Consider the following 18436-nt stretch of genomic DNA (forward strand, 5'->3'; position numbering starts at 1 on the left):
AAGGAGGTTTGAATGTGATGGATTTGGAGAGGTAGAACGGTGCGTGTATTTTGAAGTTGTTATGAAACCTTCAAACTAAAGCTGACAACCTCTGGGTCAGGTGAATACATGCTTATTATGTCAAGAATGATCAAGTGATGAGTGTCTCTGTGAAGAGTTTGTGTTCATGGATACTGAAAAGTATCCTCAACAGGAGACATTATGTTGCAGGGCTGACACAGTGGAACAAAATGATCAAAGTTGGCAAATTCAAGACTAGCAAATGTTATTATGATATGGAAATGAAACAAAAGGTGTCGTGGCGGAAAATTTGGTATGAATCAGAGGCCTCTCCCCGTGCATTGTTTATGCTTTGGCTTGCTTGTCACAAGCGGTTAGCAACAAAAGACCGGCTTCACAATCCGCAAAATTGGGATCATGAGGTTGAGTGGATGATTAAGATAAAAAAATACAAAGGTTGGTGCATAAGAATTCTTCGTACAACTTTTGCGAAAATGGTATATGCTTGCTGGTTGTATAGAAATAGAAAAGTTTATAGAGAGGATAATAGTGGTTTAGAACATAGTGATATAGAAAAGATCATTATAGATGTTGGCAAAATAGGAAGTTACGTGAGTATGTGGCTCAATTGAGTCTTTAGGTTGGTGTTGTTTGGTCTAGTGAGCTTGACCATATGGGTTGCTCTTTGTACTCAACTGTTTTTTTGATATATATATATATATATATATATATATATTTATCTATTTATCTTCTATTTCTTTGTTAAATTTATTATATATGAAATAATTATTATTAAAAAATTATTTAAATAAATTTCAAAAACATTTTTATAATATGTCACCTAATACTTATATAATCTATCATTATGATTTTTTTAATTGAGTTAGAATTTATCTTATTTCATTCCATTTTATTTATTTTTCATAATTTACAGTTGAGACAAAATACAAACAAAGTTTTAGGAGCATTCCTTTTAAGATAAAGAAACATAAATATAGTTTAACTGTCTTTATCTAACCCAACAGCATTTGTGTCTTGTACTGTTGTTTCTTTTGCTTTCTTCTTCTTCATTATAACAACACCACCACCCATACCTTTCCCATTCCATTCACACACACAAAAAGTCTCTCTAAAATGGTTCCCAACTTCACCGGTGGCGTTGACGACGGTGGAACCGGCCGTGAAACCAAACCTATCTGAATCCCCACCACCACCACCCACTTTCTAAAACTGTATAAAAATCAAATCTTTGAACCACCCTTGTTTCAAATTATTATGCTATGTTCCTTTTTCAGTGTTTAAAATCATGGGCTTTCTTGGTTTTCTAGCTTGGCTCTATAAACAACTCTAATAGTATCTTCTATGGGACCAACCAACCTTCTTGGTGGTCCAAATGGTACAATCACAATCCCTTCCTCTGCAATAACTCATTCTATTACTATGGCTGTTGTTTTCTATTGAATATGCTTTTATGTTGAGTGCTGGAAGCGGCTATATTGACTTTAAACCAAGAATCTCAAAAAAGTGATTATTAGTTATGACTTTTTTTAAATGATTTTTTTTCTAGTTTTATTTGATAAAAAAATAGTGATTCCTTTGGAATTTTGTTGTTTTGTATGCAAGTAAGGATTTTTCATCAGTTCATGAAAAGTTGTTCTTTTAAACCTCATGAGTTATCTTATCAGCTTATGCTTATGGCTTATTTTTGTTGTTTTCTTGTTGAAAATGGTTAGAGAAAATACTCACTAGTTTTCTTGATGTTGCAGGTTCAAAAGAAGTTATCTGGTTTTGACTTTTGGAAGTGGAAATTGTAATCTAGGAATAGAAAGTTTATGTTTGATTGGTTTTTTCTGATGATATTCATGATTTCGGCTACGAAATTTTGTTGATTTCGGATATCAATCGATCGATCCTCCTTGATATCAGATAGATCTGGTAGAGTGTTCGGCTTAACCGCGGGGCAAATCTCCTTTGGCAATATAGCTTTCGAGTCTCTCGATTTCGGAAGAGGCAAATTTATTAGCTACTATCTGGAAATTACTTATGTTTGAAGATTCTTCGGTGTTGGGCAAATCTCCTTTGGCAAAAGTTACTTAATTTTCTTTATCTTGATTCTTAGTTGTTTCTAGTTTTGCATCCTTTACTTTCGGTGAAATTTCCAGTGCGAACTGGGCAAATCTCCTTTGGCATTTCGGAGTCGTAATAGACTCCAGTTATCCTCGTCGGGCAAATCTTCTTTGGCATTAAAGTTCCGGTTTCGGTGATCAAAAGAAACTGGTTTAGTATCTGTAACAAGTATCGATATCAATCAGACACGTTTTGTTTTGTATACAAAATATTCTCTTAAGTCAATATTGACTCATCTGTTGTAGATTGCAATACGAACCGACATCGGTGCTTAATGCTTCTATTTGCTTGAAAAGGTAAGAATTTTCATCAATCTCTATTTATTGTTAATATTCCTTTACGAATATGTTGAGATTTTGCTGTCTAAATCGATTACTTGACTGCTAAGAAAGTTATTTTCTTGTAACGCGCGTTGTATATTGTGAAACATATTATGGCAGATATATAGTTGATGGAAGCTCAAATGACTGATTCGGATTGGGAGACTTCGAGCGAGAGCAGTGGCAGTGACGATCAAGAGGATATTGATTTTCTATATGGTGGCCAAGCTCAGAGCATATTGTCTAGTTTAGAGGAAAGCATCGGGAAGATCGATGATTTTCTCTCGTTTGAGAGGACTTTTGCTTATGGCGATGTCGTCCGTTCCTTGTCAGACACGTCTGGACAGATGGGGAGGGTCGTTGGTGTGGACGTGACGGTGGATTTGGAAAACGTTCGAGGAAACGTATTAAAAAACGTGAACTCCAATAAACTTCTGAAGATTCGTTCCATTTCGGAAGGTGATTGTGTGGTCAAAGGGCCGTGGATTGGTCAGGTTCAAAGGGTAGTGGACAGATTAACTGTATTGTTTGACTACGGGACGAAATACGATATCACTACCTTGGAAAAAGATAAGATTTTACCACAAACTCCAAATTTTCTTGAAGATTCGCAGTATCCGTACTATCCAGGGCAGAGAGTGAAAGTTAAGTCCTCGACCGGTTCTAAATCGGCCAGATGGCTATGTGACAATTGGAGAGAGAATCATGATGAAGGAACTGTTTGTTCCGTGGAAGCAGGTTTAGTGTATGTTAATTGGGCTACGTCGATTCTTATGGGTTCTAATTCGAACGTGAATGCTCCTCCCGCGCGCTGGCAAGATTCCAAAAACTTGACCATGTTGTCGTGTTTTACGCACGCAAATTGGCAACTCGGTGACTGGTGCATGCTTCCAGCGGCAGCCCAGAAGGAACAGAATGAAAAGACGATACGAGATTCACCTGATTGTTATCTTCCTAATAAGCATAGTATGGCTAGAGAATATCGGAGAAGAAACCTTAACTCTAGCGTGGAAGAATTGTTTGTTATCGGTAAGATAAAGACCAAAGTTGATATTATTTGGCAAAACGGCGAAGTTACTTTGGGGTCAGATTCGCAGAACTTAATCCCTGTGAATGTCGTAAACACTCATGAGTTTTGGCCTCATCAGTTTGTGATGGAAAAAGGTACTTCTGATGATAATGATGATAATCATAGCAATCAGAGATGGGGCATTGTTCTATCGGTCGATGCTAAAGAGCATACCGTAAACGTACAATGGAGAACAGTTCCGACGTCCGAGCCAGATGATTCGGCTGGAGAACCAACATTGGAAACCGTGAGTGCGTACGAACTTGTCGAACACCCAGATTTTTCCTGTTGTTTTGGTGATATTGTGTTCAAGACGGCTCAAAAGCAGGTTGGTTACCGAGCTGAGAAAAATAGTGCAAATTCAATGAGTGACTTGAATGTGGAAGTTCCTCTGATAAAACTGAATCAAATCAACTACCACAATATGTCCAAAGATAACTGTCACCTATCCTGTATCGGCAACGTTTCTGGATTCAAAGATGGCCATGTCGAGGTGAAATGGGCTACTGGTTTAACGACTAAGGTATACCGTCAACTTTTAATATTTTGTATCACTTCATATTCAATAAGTTGTTATAATTTTTTTTGTACATGAACAGGTTGCGCCGTATGAAATTTTTCGTATTGATAAGCACGAAAGTTCAACTGCAACTCCTGTTTCTTATGAAACAAATGTTATCGACTTGACTCAAGATAAATGTGATAAGCATCCGGGAGAGAGTAGTTCATTTTCCCTTCCTCAAGCCGCCTTTGAACTTTTCTCCAGCATTAAAACCGGCGTATTTCAAAAACTTGGTTTGACATCATTTTATGGAGCTGTTTCCACAGTCCCTACATTTGAAGAGGGAACTGCGCCCGATTTTCTCGGCAAGAAAGATTTGGAAACTTGTAGCCCTGACACTAATTCACATCCGGTGAGTTTGTTGCAGTCTAATGAAGACTCGACGCCACATCGTGAAGTTTTTACTAGGATTCATGAGATGAGCGATGTTCCGGTTTCTTTAAACAGCAACTGTTCGGATCAGTTGAAACAGTTCGACGTAATCGATACTTGCTCAGACCACCACTTTTTCAATGAGGGAAAAGGGCTGCCATTATCCCAGGTTACGAAATCGACACATCACTTAATTGACATAATTATATCCAAAGCATTTCGCCTTATTTTTTTCCTCTCGCTTGAATCTTTTGTAGGTTAAGAAAGATTGGTCGAAAAAGGTGCAGCAAGAATGGAGCATCCTCGAGAAAAATCTTCCCGGTGCATACTTGTTATTTGCTTGATTTAGTAGTTAAATCTCAGACTATGTTGTTAACATCCATCGTAGTTCTGCGAATTGATATACTATCTGTAAATGCCTAAACAGAAACTATTTACGTACGTGTTTTCGAAGAAAGAATGGATCTCATGCGAGCAGTCATTGTTGGTGCGTCAGGGACACCTTATCACGATGGCTTGTTTTTCTTCGACGTATGTTTCCCTCCTGAGTATCCCAGTGAACCACCGGTAAGTTTTCGAATGAAGTGTTATTTTTTGTTTGCGCTTTGCGCATTATTATTACTCTATAATCCTATCATTGTGGCCTTCAAAATCTCTTGTAGATGGTGCACTACATTTCTGGCGGGTTACGAATAAATCCTAATTTATACGAGTCAGGTAAAGTGTGTTTGAGTCTCTTAAACACATGGAGCGGTACCGCGACCGAAGTCTGGAACCCCGGATCTTCCACGGTTCTTCAAGTCCTTCTCTCTCTGCAAGCTCTCGTCCTCAACGAGAAGCCTTATTTCAACGAGGCTGGATACGACCAACAAATCGGCCGAGCCGAAGGAGAGAAAAACTCGGTCAGTTACAACGAGAACGCCTTCCTCCTCACCTCCAAATCGATGCTGTACCTATTAAGAAACCCGCCGAAGGTAAAATAAACTATCCTCTCATTTTCTTAGTCTTCATGCGAAACAAGTTGAAACTAAATGATTGCGATTGCAGCATTTCGAGGCATTGGTGGAAGAACACTTTCGACAACGCGCCGAACATATACTTAATGCTTGTAAGGCCTATCTTGAAGGAGGTTCTATTGGAGGTGAGAAGAGTGAGCATGAAAACCAGAAGGGAACTTCTGCAGGGTTTAAGATTATGCTTGCTAAGCTCTTTCCTAAGCTTGTAGAAGCATTTTCCGGTAAGGGAATTGATTGCTCCAAGTTTGTTGACATGCAGAAGTAAAAGATCAAAAAAGTTTGAGTTAGTTTTATGTGTAATATAAATATTAATTTTTTTTCATGTGTTTGTGTAATATATCAAGTTATGCTTGAAGAATGAAATTGTACTAAGAATAAAAAAACATTGTGGTATGTGTGTGTATCCTATGGCTTGCATATGTGAAAATATATGATGAATAAAGAGAGTTTATTCTGTTATCAGTTTTATAATGTCTTTACAGCAAATATGTATTATTTTTAGATTTTGAATAGCTTCTGAGATATTAATCAAAGTGATGAACAAATATAAACAAACTTGGGAAATTATAAGATGAGAGAAAATGAGGGAATTTTATGTTGAAATTGTTAAATGAGAAAAAATGAGGAAATTTCATGTTGAGAATTGTTAGATGAGAGAAAATGAAGGGGAGATATGGTTAAACCGTGTATTTCAACAATACAGCATACTATCTTAATGTAGATTTGAAGTGATAAATGCAAATAATTACAAAAATAATTACATGATATTTTATCCATTTTTATATAATTCTATTTTATTTTTAATACTCTCTCTCAATACATAATTGTAATGTATAAAACTACAGGTATGCGTGTTTTTTCTATATGTGTGTGCGTGTTTTCCTTGCAAAAGTAGGGAGACTCATAGACTCTGGTAGGTATATTACACGTTTGAGGGTGAGAGCTAGCTAACAACGGCGAGTAGCCCCGTAAGGAGGTTTTTGAAGTTGTTTTAGGGACCACCTCACGTGAGGTGAGAGGTTCTGCTGTTAGCTGGCGCAGCTAGGTTGCAGACGGGCGGTTGTCGAAAGAGTATTGTGGTGTACTTTTCGTTTATATCGTATCCACAGGGATTATTGCGATATCACCGCCGTTCTATAGCCTATTTTGTCTTGAATTAATGTTACTTTAGTTTTAGGTTTGCAAAAGATCATTCAATTCTTTTAGTAGCAAAGAGTAAATTAATGAAAGTTCTAAGTTAAAGAAAATGTATCAAGATTCGATTTCATCGACCTAAATTTGTATGTTTCCTTATAAATAGATGCTTATGAACTTGCTAACGATCAATATAATTACGTATCGACACCTATATCGTCCGTGTCCGCAACGATATAGCTAGATTTACCGTATTGTTTAACCGACGATTTCTCCACCGTTTAAACAATACAAATAACGTTTTAAGAACCGATACTTAGTAAACATCAAACTCTAAATCCATGTCTGCAACTTATAGTTTGAAAGATGATGAGTTATGTCTAGATACAAACATTGATGTCTCAAACATTTATACCAAAGAAAAAGCTTTAATAAACAAACTAAACCATCTATATTGATCATCACTTGTTCATACACATATGTTCACAAGAAAAACATACAAAAGGCTAGGAAGATTACATCTTATCTTGATACAAAAGGGATTTAGCTATCCATGAGAATGGTAGCTTGCACAAGAAGGCAAGGATGAAGATCAACAAGCATCAAAGGCGATTAATCGACGATCAAGGCTTCCAATCTTCAACTCTATATTTGCTACAGTGTATTATGCTCTTGTTTCTCTCTAAAATATCTCTACCTCCCTTCAAAAGTGATCTGGCCCATAAACAAATAAACAAAGTTTCGCAGACCGCGCTTAGCGCGGTGCAGCCCGCTAAGCGCGCTATCAATAATTGCTTAAACCGCCCAACCGCGCTAAGCGGGCTCCAGACCTCGCTTAGCGCGGAACTCTCTGCCAGAACTTCCTTCTTTTCTTCAAAAGCGCGCTTAGCGGGCTCAACCTCGCTTAGCGCGCTACCTCTTTTCAGCAATCCTTGGCTTTGGTCTTGGAACATCTTCAAAGTGCTTGTTCCATGGTCCAAGCTTCCAATTATCTATAAAAACTACAAAATCCAACATAGATTGCAAAGATAAGAACTATTCAACAATAATATAAATATAAGAATAAATATATACCAAATGACAATAAAATACTACTATTAACCACAAAAAGACTTGAGAGTTACCAAAAATATTTTGTCGAAAGAGTATTGTGGTGTACTTTTCGTTTATATCGTATCCACAGGGATTATTGCGATATCACCGCCGTTCTATAGCCTATTTTGTCTTGAATTAATGTTACTTTAGTTTTAGGTTTGCAAAAGATCATTCAATTCTTTTAGTAGCAAAGAGTAAATTAATGAAAGTTCTAAGTTAAAGAAAATGTATCAAGATTCGATTTCATCGACCTAAATTTGTATGTTTCCTTATAAATAGATGCTTATGAACTTGCTAACGATCAATATAATTACGTATCGACACCTATATCCTCCGTGTCCGCAACGATATAGCTAGATTTACCGTATTGTTTAACCGACGATTTCTCCACCGTTTAAACAATACAAATAACGTTTTAAGAACCGATACTTAGTAAACATCAAACTCTAAATCCATGTCTGCAACTTATAGTTTGAAAGATGATGAGTTAGGTCTAGATACAAACATTGATGTCTCAAACATTTATACCAAAGAAAAAGCTTTAATAAACAAACTAAACCATCTATATTGATCATCACTTGTTCATACACATATGTTCACAAGAAAAACATACAAAAGGCTAGGAAGATTACATCTTATCTTGATACAAAAGGGATTTAGCTATCCATGAGAATGGTAGCTTGCACAAGAAGGCAAGGATGAAGATCAACAAGCATCAAAGGCGATTAATCGACGATCAAGGCTTCCAATCTTCAACTCTATATTTGCTACAGTGTATTATGCTCTTGTTTCTCTCTAAAATATCTCTACCTCCCTTCAAAAGTGATCTGGCCCATAAACAAATAAACAAAGTTTCGCAGACCGCGCTTAGCGCGGTGCAGCCCGCTAAGCGCGCTATCAATAATTGCTTAAACCGCCCAACCGCGCTAAGCGGGCTCCAGACCTCGCTTAGCGCGAAACTCTCTGCCAGAACTTCCTTCTTTTCTTCAAAAGCGCGCTTAGCGGGCTCAACCTCGCTTAGCGCGCTACCTCTTTTCAGCAATCCTTGGCTTTGGTCTTGGAACATCTTCAAAGTGCTTGTTCCATGGTCCAAGCTTCCAATTATATATAAAAACTACAAAATCCAACATAGATTGCAAAGATAAGAACTATTCAACAATAATATAAATATAAGAATAAATATATACCAAATGACAATAAAATACTACTATTAACCACAAAAAGACTTGAGAGTTACCAAAAATTACCTAAGATATTTACACAAATTGGTAACTAACAACTCTCCCCAACTTAAACCTTTGTTTGTCCTCAAACAAAACAAATACACCAAGAGATCACAAGCTAAGACAAAAAACAATTGGGTGGTTCAAATTCCATAAGCACACAAGTAACATCTTACCTTTACTAAAATAACACCATGATGCAGATACTAATACTAAGTACATATTTGATGTCTAAAATTCCTAAAACAAAATAAGTTCAAAATTGAATCACAACCTATACACTTCTCTAGTAAGAGACAAAATTGAGGTCCTAACACTCACACAACAATGTCGCCAACATCCAGAATTAATTATGCATTCATCCACACAACATTTATATAAAAAGCGTAAAAGCAAGAATCACAAAGACTTTAGGGTTGAAACTTGGGTTGGTTAACAAGGAAGTGTCATTTCTCAAGGCCATTGAAACAAAAGGGGTCAATTCCTAAGAGAGCATTCAAATCATGATTATATCCACACATCCTTATCAACCGATCACACAATTTTATTGCTCAAGAGTTCATCTTTTTATTTTAAAGGAACTAGCTATATACAAAGCTCTTTTCTTTTCCTTTTTCTTTTTCTTTTCATTCATTTTCCTTTTTTTTTTCTTTTTCTCTCTTGAGCAATTATTTATTTTCTTCTACACACCAATACAACCAAGATCAAAATTTTATTCTCCCCAACTTGAATATTACCACCACATAATCACGAATGCTCCCTATTCTAAGGCGAAAAGGAATCAATCCTAACCACATTTCATGGTACTTTTCAAGGTTCAAAGAAAGTCATCAAGATTCAAATCAAAAATCGGCAATTATAAGGCATGACATGATACCGATTGAATCTTGGCAAAATGGCTCAAAGTGGTTAGCAAATACTCACACACTCACCGGGTAGGTTATATTTGGAAGAGAAGTTATACTCGTAATGCGAAACAAAATGCTTTGATCACTTTCATGCTTTACACAATTAAATAAAACCGCAAGATTAAACATAATAAACACGAGTTAAACGCACATTGTTGGTAACCACAAAATAATATATATATGTAGAATGGAAAGGCTCCTCACACTAGTTTTAGAGCTAAAATGATTCATTATTGAACTATATTTGTTAAATAAAATAAGACATCTAATTTGTACAATTAGAAGTATCTACTTCATGGTATATTAAAGAAACGATAAAAATGTACCTTGTACGTACTAATTTCACATTATATCATCACCGCCCCAATTGGATGTAAAACTTGCTCCCTCAAGGAAACACTTTCACAAGGACAATCAAAAATTAAAAGAAAACAATTGCATATGTTCATAAAAATAAAAGCAATTAAACTTAAAAACTTAATAATTTAAAACAAACACCAAAAGGTGTCACAATATCCAAAAAGGCATAGCAATGCCTAAGGTTCAAAATACCTCATCCTATACAAGGATGGAACAAAACATAACAAAGCTAATAAAATAAAAAAACTAGTACTAAATATACTATAGCACTAAACATAAAATATAAAACTACTCATCCTCATCCTGATGATCTTCTTCCACATTCTCATCCTCGCCACCTTCCTCCTCCTCAGGAAATGGACTGACCTCAGGCCAATCAGCATAATCCACCAAATCTTGGCGAGAACTCCACGGATGAGCCACATGGGGCTCCATCATCTGCAACCTCAGCTGAGACATAGAATCATGCAAAAACATGAATGCTCTCTGATGCGCCATATGAAATGCCAAGTTCTCCTCTCTATCAGGATTACTACGGCGGCGAGCAGGGCGAGCAGCAGCAACAGGAACAGCAGTCAACCTGGATAAACAATAACGCTCAATAAAAATGTCATCAATAAAAGTGTCAATAGACACAAGCCCCTCAGAAGGAATCTGCACTCTTGCTTTCTTGCACAGATTCATGATCAAACCAGGAAAAATCAGCTTGCATGGAGCACGATCACCATGCCGAGTTCCACTCAAAGCAACCCTCTTCAGCTCATTCGCAATAATGCGAGTAATATCAATCGGCTCATGCTCAATCATACGAGCAACCAGTGCAGCAGACTCAGCAGGTAAAGAGGAAGTGTGACTCCTAGGCCTTAAATTATGAAGGACCACAGACATGAGAATCTGAGCATTAGTAGACAACGACTTCCTAGAGAATTTCTGGGGCTGTTGTGAAGGATTAAGATCATAAGACTGCCCCCTCGCACACAAGACCTCCCTCAGATGCTCCCAATCAAAATTACCCCTTGCCAATTGCACATGATACCCACACAGCTCACCATCCTCAAAAGGTAATTGAGTTCCAAGAAACTCACGGATAGCTTGACGAGAAAAATCAATTTCCTTACCACGCACCCAAGTTTTGAACTCAAAGGGAACACCTTCAACCGGAAATTCCTCATTTGGAACAGCATTAGCATAGAACTCTCTTACAATCTCCAAGTGAAACTTAGGTGCAGGCTCACAAAGCTTAAGCCAACCATACTCCTCAATGGTGTTATGACACCACCCATAGGTTCCCTCAGGATTGATTCTCACAATTCGCTCAGGCCACCATGTCCTAACCTCTAACTTTTTGTACCTCTCCTCTTGGACATGACTCTTAAAACGGTTATGATTAAACGGAATAGCCCTAGGTGCTTGAGAAGAGCTGCCACCTTCGGTTCCGGACTTTCTTTTCTTAGAGCCTAGGAATTTCGGTCCCATCTGAAATGATTAAAGAAACAGCACACAAAAACCAATATGTTAACACATTTCATAACACACAAAAAAAAATAATAATAAACAGCCCAAGAAGAAGCAAAGACAATACCACTCCCCCCTGCATCAAACAAAAACAGGCAGAAGAGGGGATTTTTCTGAAATCCCCAGACCGCGCTAAGCGCGCCTACCGCGCTAAGCGGGCTCTGCGATTTGCAGAAAAAATCCCCTGCGAACCAGGGCTATTTCCAAACATCTCCAGCACCCAAATACGATTTTAAACACAACATGGTACTGGAAAAGAGATTCTACTACTAGGTTTTCAACACAAAAGTCCTAACCAAATCATATATTCCTAAAATCAAAAATTAAACCTTAATATATAATGCAAGCATAAGAGAAAAGAAATAAAAAGAAGAAGATGAAGACATTACCTTGGTGATGATGAAGAAGGCACAAGAACCTTGATTAATTAGCAAAACAAAAAGTAAGCAACGAAAGAAAGAAAGAAAGCTAGGAGAAGAAAATGGGAGAAATGAGGCAACCAAACCTCAAAACCCTACTTCCCTCACCCAGAATTCGTGTTGGGCCGGGTCAAAGACAAAGGGCCCAAAATCAAAAATATATTTTTTTTTTCTGAAAACCAACCCGCGCTAAGCGGGGTATGAAGCGCGCTAAGCGCGCAAGTCTCTGGAACGAAGGGTTCCAAAATTTCAAAAGCGCGCTAAGCGGGCTAGGAGCGCGCTAAGCGCCCTTGACAGAACACAGAAAAATTTTTCTTTCTACCAGCATGTGAAACTTTACCGGTAGACTGATTTTGGCTCGACCAGAACGCAAAAAACATAAACGGTAAAAAACACATAAAACAAGCTGAATATATACAAATTGGGGTGCCTCCCAATAAGCGCTTTGTTTAATGTCGGTCAGCTCGACGGTCAAAGGCAATCAAGGATCACCAAACGATAAAACACAAGTTTCACGATTAAAATCGCTTCCTCGATAAACCTTCAACCTCTGACCATTAACTACCCATTCTTGCTTTGATTTTTGGTCCTCTATCACAATAGCCCCATGGCTTCTAACCTCTTTGACCAATTTAGACTTCAACTTTCCCGGAAAAAGTCTTAACCGGGAATTGAAGAGTAAAACTAATTGCCCTACCTTAAAGTCTTTCATTCTAATCTTACTATCATGATAGAATTTGGTCTTTTCTTTGTAAATCGAATTAGACTTATAGGCATGCAATCTCATCTCTTCCAACTCATTTAATTGGATTTTTCTTCTCTCTCCACACAACTTGTGGTCAAAATTCAAAAGCTTCAAGGCCCAATATGCCTTATGCTCTAGTTCTACGGGAAGGTGACAACTTTTACCATACACCATTTGGAATGGTGTCAGACCGATCGGTGCTTTGAAAGCGGTCCGATATGCCCACAAGGTTTCATCAAGCTTCATTGACCAATCCTTCCTAGAGCTAGACACAGTTTTCTCAAGGATTCTCTTAATTTCTCTATTGGTCCTCTCAACTTGCCCATTAGTTTGTGGATGATATGGAGTAGCCACCTTGTGCTTTACTCCATATTGCTCCAACACTTTTTCAAGCGGGGCATTACAGAAATGAGATCCGCCATCACTAATTATTACTCTTGGCGAGCCAAACCGCGAAAATATATTTTTCTTCAGAAATTTAATCACAGTCTTACCATCCGCTTTGGGTGAAGCAATCGCTTCCACCCATTTAGACACATAATCCACAGCTACCAAGATGTATTCATTTGACATTGAGGAAGGGAATGGTCCAACAAAGTCAATACCCCAACAATCAAATACCTCAACTTCTACAATACTTTGGAGGGGCATTTCCTCTCTTTTCCCTATTCCACCAGTTCTTTGACAACTGTCGCATGAGGCAACATGGTGGTAAGCATCTTTGAACAAAGTAGGCCACCAAAATCCCGATTGAAGGACTTTTGTGGCCGTACGCAAACCATTAAAATGACCACCATAAGGCGAATTGTGGCAATGCCACAATATGCTTTTTGACTCCTCATCCGCGACACATCTTCTCAAAAGATTGTCACTACTCAACTTAAACAAGTGAGGATCATCCTAAACATAGAAGTTAGCATCGTTCAAAAACTTTTTTCTTTGATTCCAAGTTAGATCCTCAGGTATCCAGCCGGATGCTTTGTGGTTAGCCATATCCGCGAACCAGGGTCTAACTTCCTGTACCATGTACAGTTTTTCATCAGGGAATTCTTCCCTCACTTCTTTTTCATTGTTTGTTACCTCGGTATTCACTAACCGAGACAAATGATCCGCAATCAAATTTTCTGTACCTTTCTTATCTCTCACTTCAAGATCAAATTCTTGAAGCAAAAGAATCCACCGAATAAGCCTCTGTTTTGAATCAGGCTTGGTAAGAAGATATTTGATTGCGGCATGATCAGTATAACACACAACTTTAGAACCAATGAGGTAAGGACGAAACTTTTCCAATGCAAATACAATTGCGAGCAATTCTTTTTCGGTAGTGGCATAGTTAACCTGTGCCTCATTTAAAACTTTGCTCGCATAATGTATAGCATGGAATTGTTTGTTCTTCCTTTGGCCTAAGACCGCACCAACCGCATAGTCACTAGCATCGCACATGAGTTCAAACTCAAGCGACCAATTAGGAGCGACAATTATGGGTGTGGTGGTCAAATTTTCTTTAAGTTCTAGGAAAGCTTTTAGACATGATTCATCAAAATTAAATTCCATACCTTTGTTGAGCAAATTACTCAAAGGCTTTGCAACCTTGGAGAAATCCTTGATGAATCTTCTATAGAACCCAGCATGTCCCAAAAAGCTCCTTATGCCTTTAACATTCACCGGAGGGGGAAGCTTTTCAATAACCTCGATTTTTGCCGGATCAACCTCAAGCCCCTTTGAAGAAACCTTGTGGCCAAGAACAATCCCATCTGTCACCATGAAAGTGCATTTCTCCCAGTTGAGAACCAAATTTGTTTCAATGCATCTTTCCATCACCACATCAAGGTTCTTCAAGCACAAGTCAAATGATGACCCGTACACAGAAAAATCATCCATGAACACCTCAATGCTTTTTTCGATCAAATCTGAGAAGATAGCTTGCATGCACCTTTGAAATGTTGCAGGAGCATTACATAGTCCAAATGGCATTCTTCGGTATGCGAAAACGCCAAAAGGACATGTAAAGGCAGTTTTCTCGTGGTCCGCCGGATTCACTGATATTTGATTGTATCCCGAATAACCATCCAAGAAACAATAGAAATTTCTTCCGGCTAACCTCTCTAACATTTGATCCATAAAAGGTAATGGAAAGTGATCTTTTCTGGTTGCTTGGTTCAACCTCCTATAATCAATACACATACGCCACCCGGTCACCGATCTCGAAGGAATCAACTCGTTCTTCTCATTTCTCACAACCGTCAATCCACCCTTCTTAGGAACCACATGCACCGGGCTCACCCATTCGCTATCGGAGATGGGATAAATCATCCCCGCCTCTAATAACTTCACAACCTCTTTTCTAACAACTTCTTTCATGGTTGGATTCAATCGCCTTTGAGGTTGTGCTACGGGCCGAAAATCATCTTCTAACATAATCTTATGCATACAATAGGCCGGACTAATACCCTTCAAGTCGGATAAAACCCATCCTATTGCTTCTTGATTCTTTATCAATACTTCCTTCAATCGATGCTCTTCCTTGCTAGACAAACCATTATTAATGATAACCGGCTTAGTAGAATTGTCACCGAGAAACACGTACTTCAAGTGAGATGGTAACACATTCAACTCCACCTTTTGCTCTTCAACTTTAGGTTCATCCTTCAACTCTTCAATTTGAGTTTCAAATGGATTCATCTCATCACAAGCCTCTAAATTTCTCAAGCAATCTTCAATTTCTTTCTCTTGATCTTTGGTGAGAACTTCAAGAGCTTCCATTAAAGTCTTCTCAAGAGGATTCGACAAGTGCATTTGATTCTCAACTTTCATTATAGCCCTTTCGGTAGCATCGATTCTAAAACAATCATCATCATCACTCGGATGCTTGATGGCTTCAAAGAGATCAAGACATAATTCTTCATCTTGGTACCTTAATTTCATTAAGCCATCATCAATATCTATCATCATTCGGGCCGTCTTCATAAAAGGCCTTCCTAAGATCAATGGAATCTCAGGATCTTCTTCCATGTCTATGACGATAAAATCAACAGGATACCAAAATTTGTCAACCTTGACAAGCAAGTCTTCCGCAACTCCATGAGGATGAGCTGTGGATTTATCTGCTAATGATAACGTCATTCTTGTCGGTTTCAAATCATTGATTCCTAATCTTCTCACCATTGACAGAGGGATCAAATTAATGCTAGAACCGGTATCTACCAAACCTTTGCCTATGTGGACATTTCCAATAGACACCGGTAAGGTTACCCGCCCAGGATCATTTGATTTTATTGGAGTAGTGCGTTGAATTAACGCATTACAATAAGAGCTCACCGTTACTACCTCCGGATCCAAGAATCTTCTCTTCTTAGTGATGATGTCTTTGATGAATTTTGCATACATCGGCATTTGCTCTAATGCTTCGGAAAAAGGAACATTGATTTGCAACTTGCTAAAAATGTCCAAGAACCGAGCATAGTGCTTTGCATCTTCTTTCTTTGACGGACCGGGAGGGTAAGGTAATTTCTTCACTTGTATAGAATCATCCACCTTCTTCTTTCCCTTTTCACTCACACTCAATTTTTTTCTCTCTTTTTCTACAACTTTCTCAAGAGTTTCTTTTTCCACTAATTCTTTCTCTTTCTCATTTTCAACTAAATCACCCTCAACATTTTTTTCTACTTCAATCACCCTATCTTTTTCACTCTCAACAATTTCCTCCTCAACTTTCTCTCCTACACCCATATCAATATTTCTACCGCTACGAGTTAGAATTGACTTACAATGCTCACGAGGATTTTCTTGTGTAGTAGCCGGAAAAGGACCTTTGTTTTGATCGGCAAGTTGCTTTGACAATTGCCCGACTTGAGTTTCAAGGTTCTTTATTGCGGCATCCGTACTCTTTTGGCTTGCAATTTGCAATTGCATGAATTGGCTAAGAGTGTCCTCGATTGAAAGCTTTGTTTGTTGAGGTTGTTGATTGTAACCGCCTTGATAAGGATTTTGACGATTCGATGGGCCCGCTTCCGGCCTCCATCCTTGTTGATAACCTTGATTACCTCTTTGTTGGTAACCTTGGTTATTGTTGTAAGGTTGTTGTTGTTGTCTCCCACCATATCCTTGATTAGGATTAGACACATAATTCACCTCTTCACCCGGTGGAGGACAAAAACCTGTTTGATGGTCACCCCTACACAATTCACAACACATCACATGTTGATTTTTAGAAGGGCTCCCATTTATCTCTTTGATTTGTTGAGGGAGTTTTGACATTTGTTGAGTGAGCAATTCTACTTGTTGTGTCAATAACTTGTTTTGAGCAAGTATTGCATCACTAGTATTCAATTCAAGAACTCCCGGTTTTCTTTGCAATGCACTACGGTTGTGTTGCCCTTGATGATCGTTCAAAGCCATACTATCAATGATAGCAATCGCTTCTGCAGCAGTTTTTGACATCAACGAACCACCCGCGGTAGCATCTAAAAGAGTTTTTGGTTGAGGTTGGAGTCCATTTCTAAAGATATGGATTTGAGACAATTCATCAAACCCATGACCTTTGCACTTTCTAACCATGGACTTGAACCTCTCCCATGCTTCATTGAGAGATTCATTCGACCCTTGAGAGAACACCGCAATAGAAGTTTTCGCTTCCATGAACCTATTGTGAGGAAAGAACCGATCCAAGAACTTCTCTTCTAACTCGTTCCAATTTGTCATGACATTATTTGGTTGATCAAGGTACCATTCCTTAGCTTTTCCAATTAAGGAATGAGGAAAAAGTCTCCTGAACACCTGCTCTTCTTGGTCTTCCGGAGCACCAATTGTTCCGGCGATCTCGTAGAACTTCGTTAGATGAGTAAATGGATCCTCGTGATCTGCCCCTGTGAACGGATTTTGGTATAATAATTGAAGTAACCCCGTCTTCATCTCGGAGTTTCTTCCATTGGCCTGATCACGAGCAAATTGTGCATTGAGTCGAGGGCTATTAACACAAGGCCCTCGAGCTGGAACATTAGGGATCTCTCCTGCCATTTCTCCCTCAACTAAGTTTTCAACCGGAGTTGAAGAAGAAGATGCCTCTTGTTGTTGTCTTCTTTCCCTAGCTAGTTGTCTCCTCCTACGAGTTTTGCTATTCTCTCTACGAGCAGTCCTCTCAATCTCAGGATCAAAAAGGAGTTGATCTGCAGGTACACGTCCTCGCATAAACTGTAATCTGAAAAACTAACCAAGCAAATTAACAAACACAAGGAAAATAAATTTAGAAACAAGATATTAATTATAAGACTCAATACAAAACAAACTATTGCAATGCTTGCAATATCTAAACAACAATCCCCGGCAACGGCGCTATTTTGTCGAAAGAGTATTGTGGTGTACTTTTCGTTTATATCGTATCCACAGGGATTATTGCGATATCACCGCCGTTCTATAGCCTATTTTGTCTTGAATTAATGTTACTTTAGTTTTAGGTTTGCAAAAGATCATTCAATTCTTTTAGTAGCAAAGAGTAAATTAATGAAAGTTCTAAGTTAAAGAAAATGTATCAAGATTCGATTTCATCGACCTAAATTTGTATGTTTCCTTATA

The 18436-nt window shown here is 38.2% G+C and overlaps 1 protein-coding gene across 1 annotated transcript; it reads left to right on the forward strand.

The window, feature by feature from the left end:
• Nucleotides 1-1012: 1012 nt before the first annotated feature.
• On the forward strand, nt 1013-5928 carry LOC131644957 (probable ubiquitin-conjugating enzyme E2 24). The gene is made up of 8 exons (XM_058915588.1): nt 1013-1396; nt 1767-2423; nt 2568-4039; nt 4116-4619; nt 4708-4771; nt 4878-5017; nt 5113-5424; nt 5498-5928. The coding sequence occupies exons 3-8, from the start codon at nt 2579-2581 to the stop codon at nt 5729-5731; spliced, it is 2715 nt and encodes a 904-aa protein (XP_058771571.1). The 5' UTR covers nt 1013-1396; nt 1767-2423; nt 2568-2578; the 3' UTR covers nt 5732-5928.
• The last annotated feature ends 12508 nt before the right edge of the window (nt 5929-18436 follow it).

The sequence above is a fragment of the Vicia villosa genome, linkage group LG1 (assembly GCF_029867415.1).
Source record: "Vicia villosa cultivar HV-30 ecotype Madison, WI linkage group LG1, Vvil1.0, whole genome shotgun sequence".
NCBI lineage: Eukaryota > Viridiplantae > Streptophyta > Magnoliopsida > Fabales > Fabaceae > Vicia > Vicia villosa.

What these genes read in the sequence shown, in the direction of transcription:
- LOC131644957 (XM_058915588.1), top strand. Translation starts at nt 2,579, where the DNA reads ATGGAAGCTCAAATGACTGATTCGGATTGGGAGACTTCGAGCGAGAGC. An exon ending in AGTATCCCAGTGAACCACCG is followed by an intron (nt 5,018 to 5,112) that starts GTAAGTTTTCGA and finishes AATCTCTTGTAG; the next exon opens with ATGGTGCACTACATTTCTGG. An exon ending in TATTAAGAAACCCGCCGAAG is followed by an intron (nt 5,425 to 5,497) that starts GTAAAATAAACT and finishes TTGCGATTGCAG; the next exon opens with CATTTCGAGGCATTGGTGGA.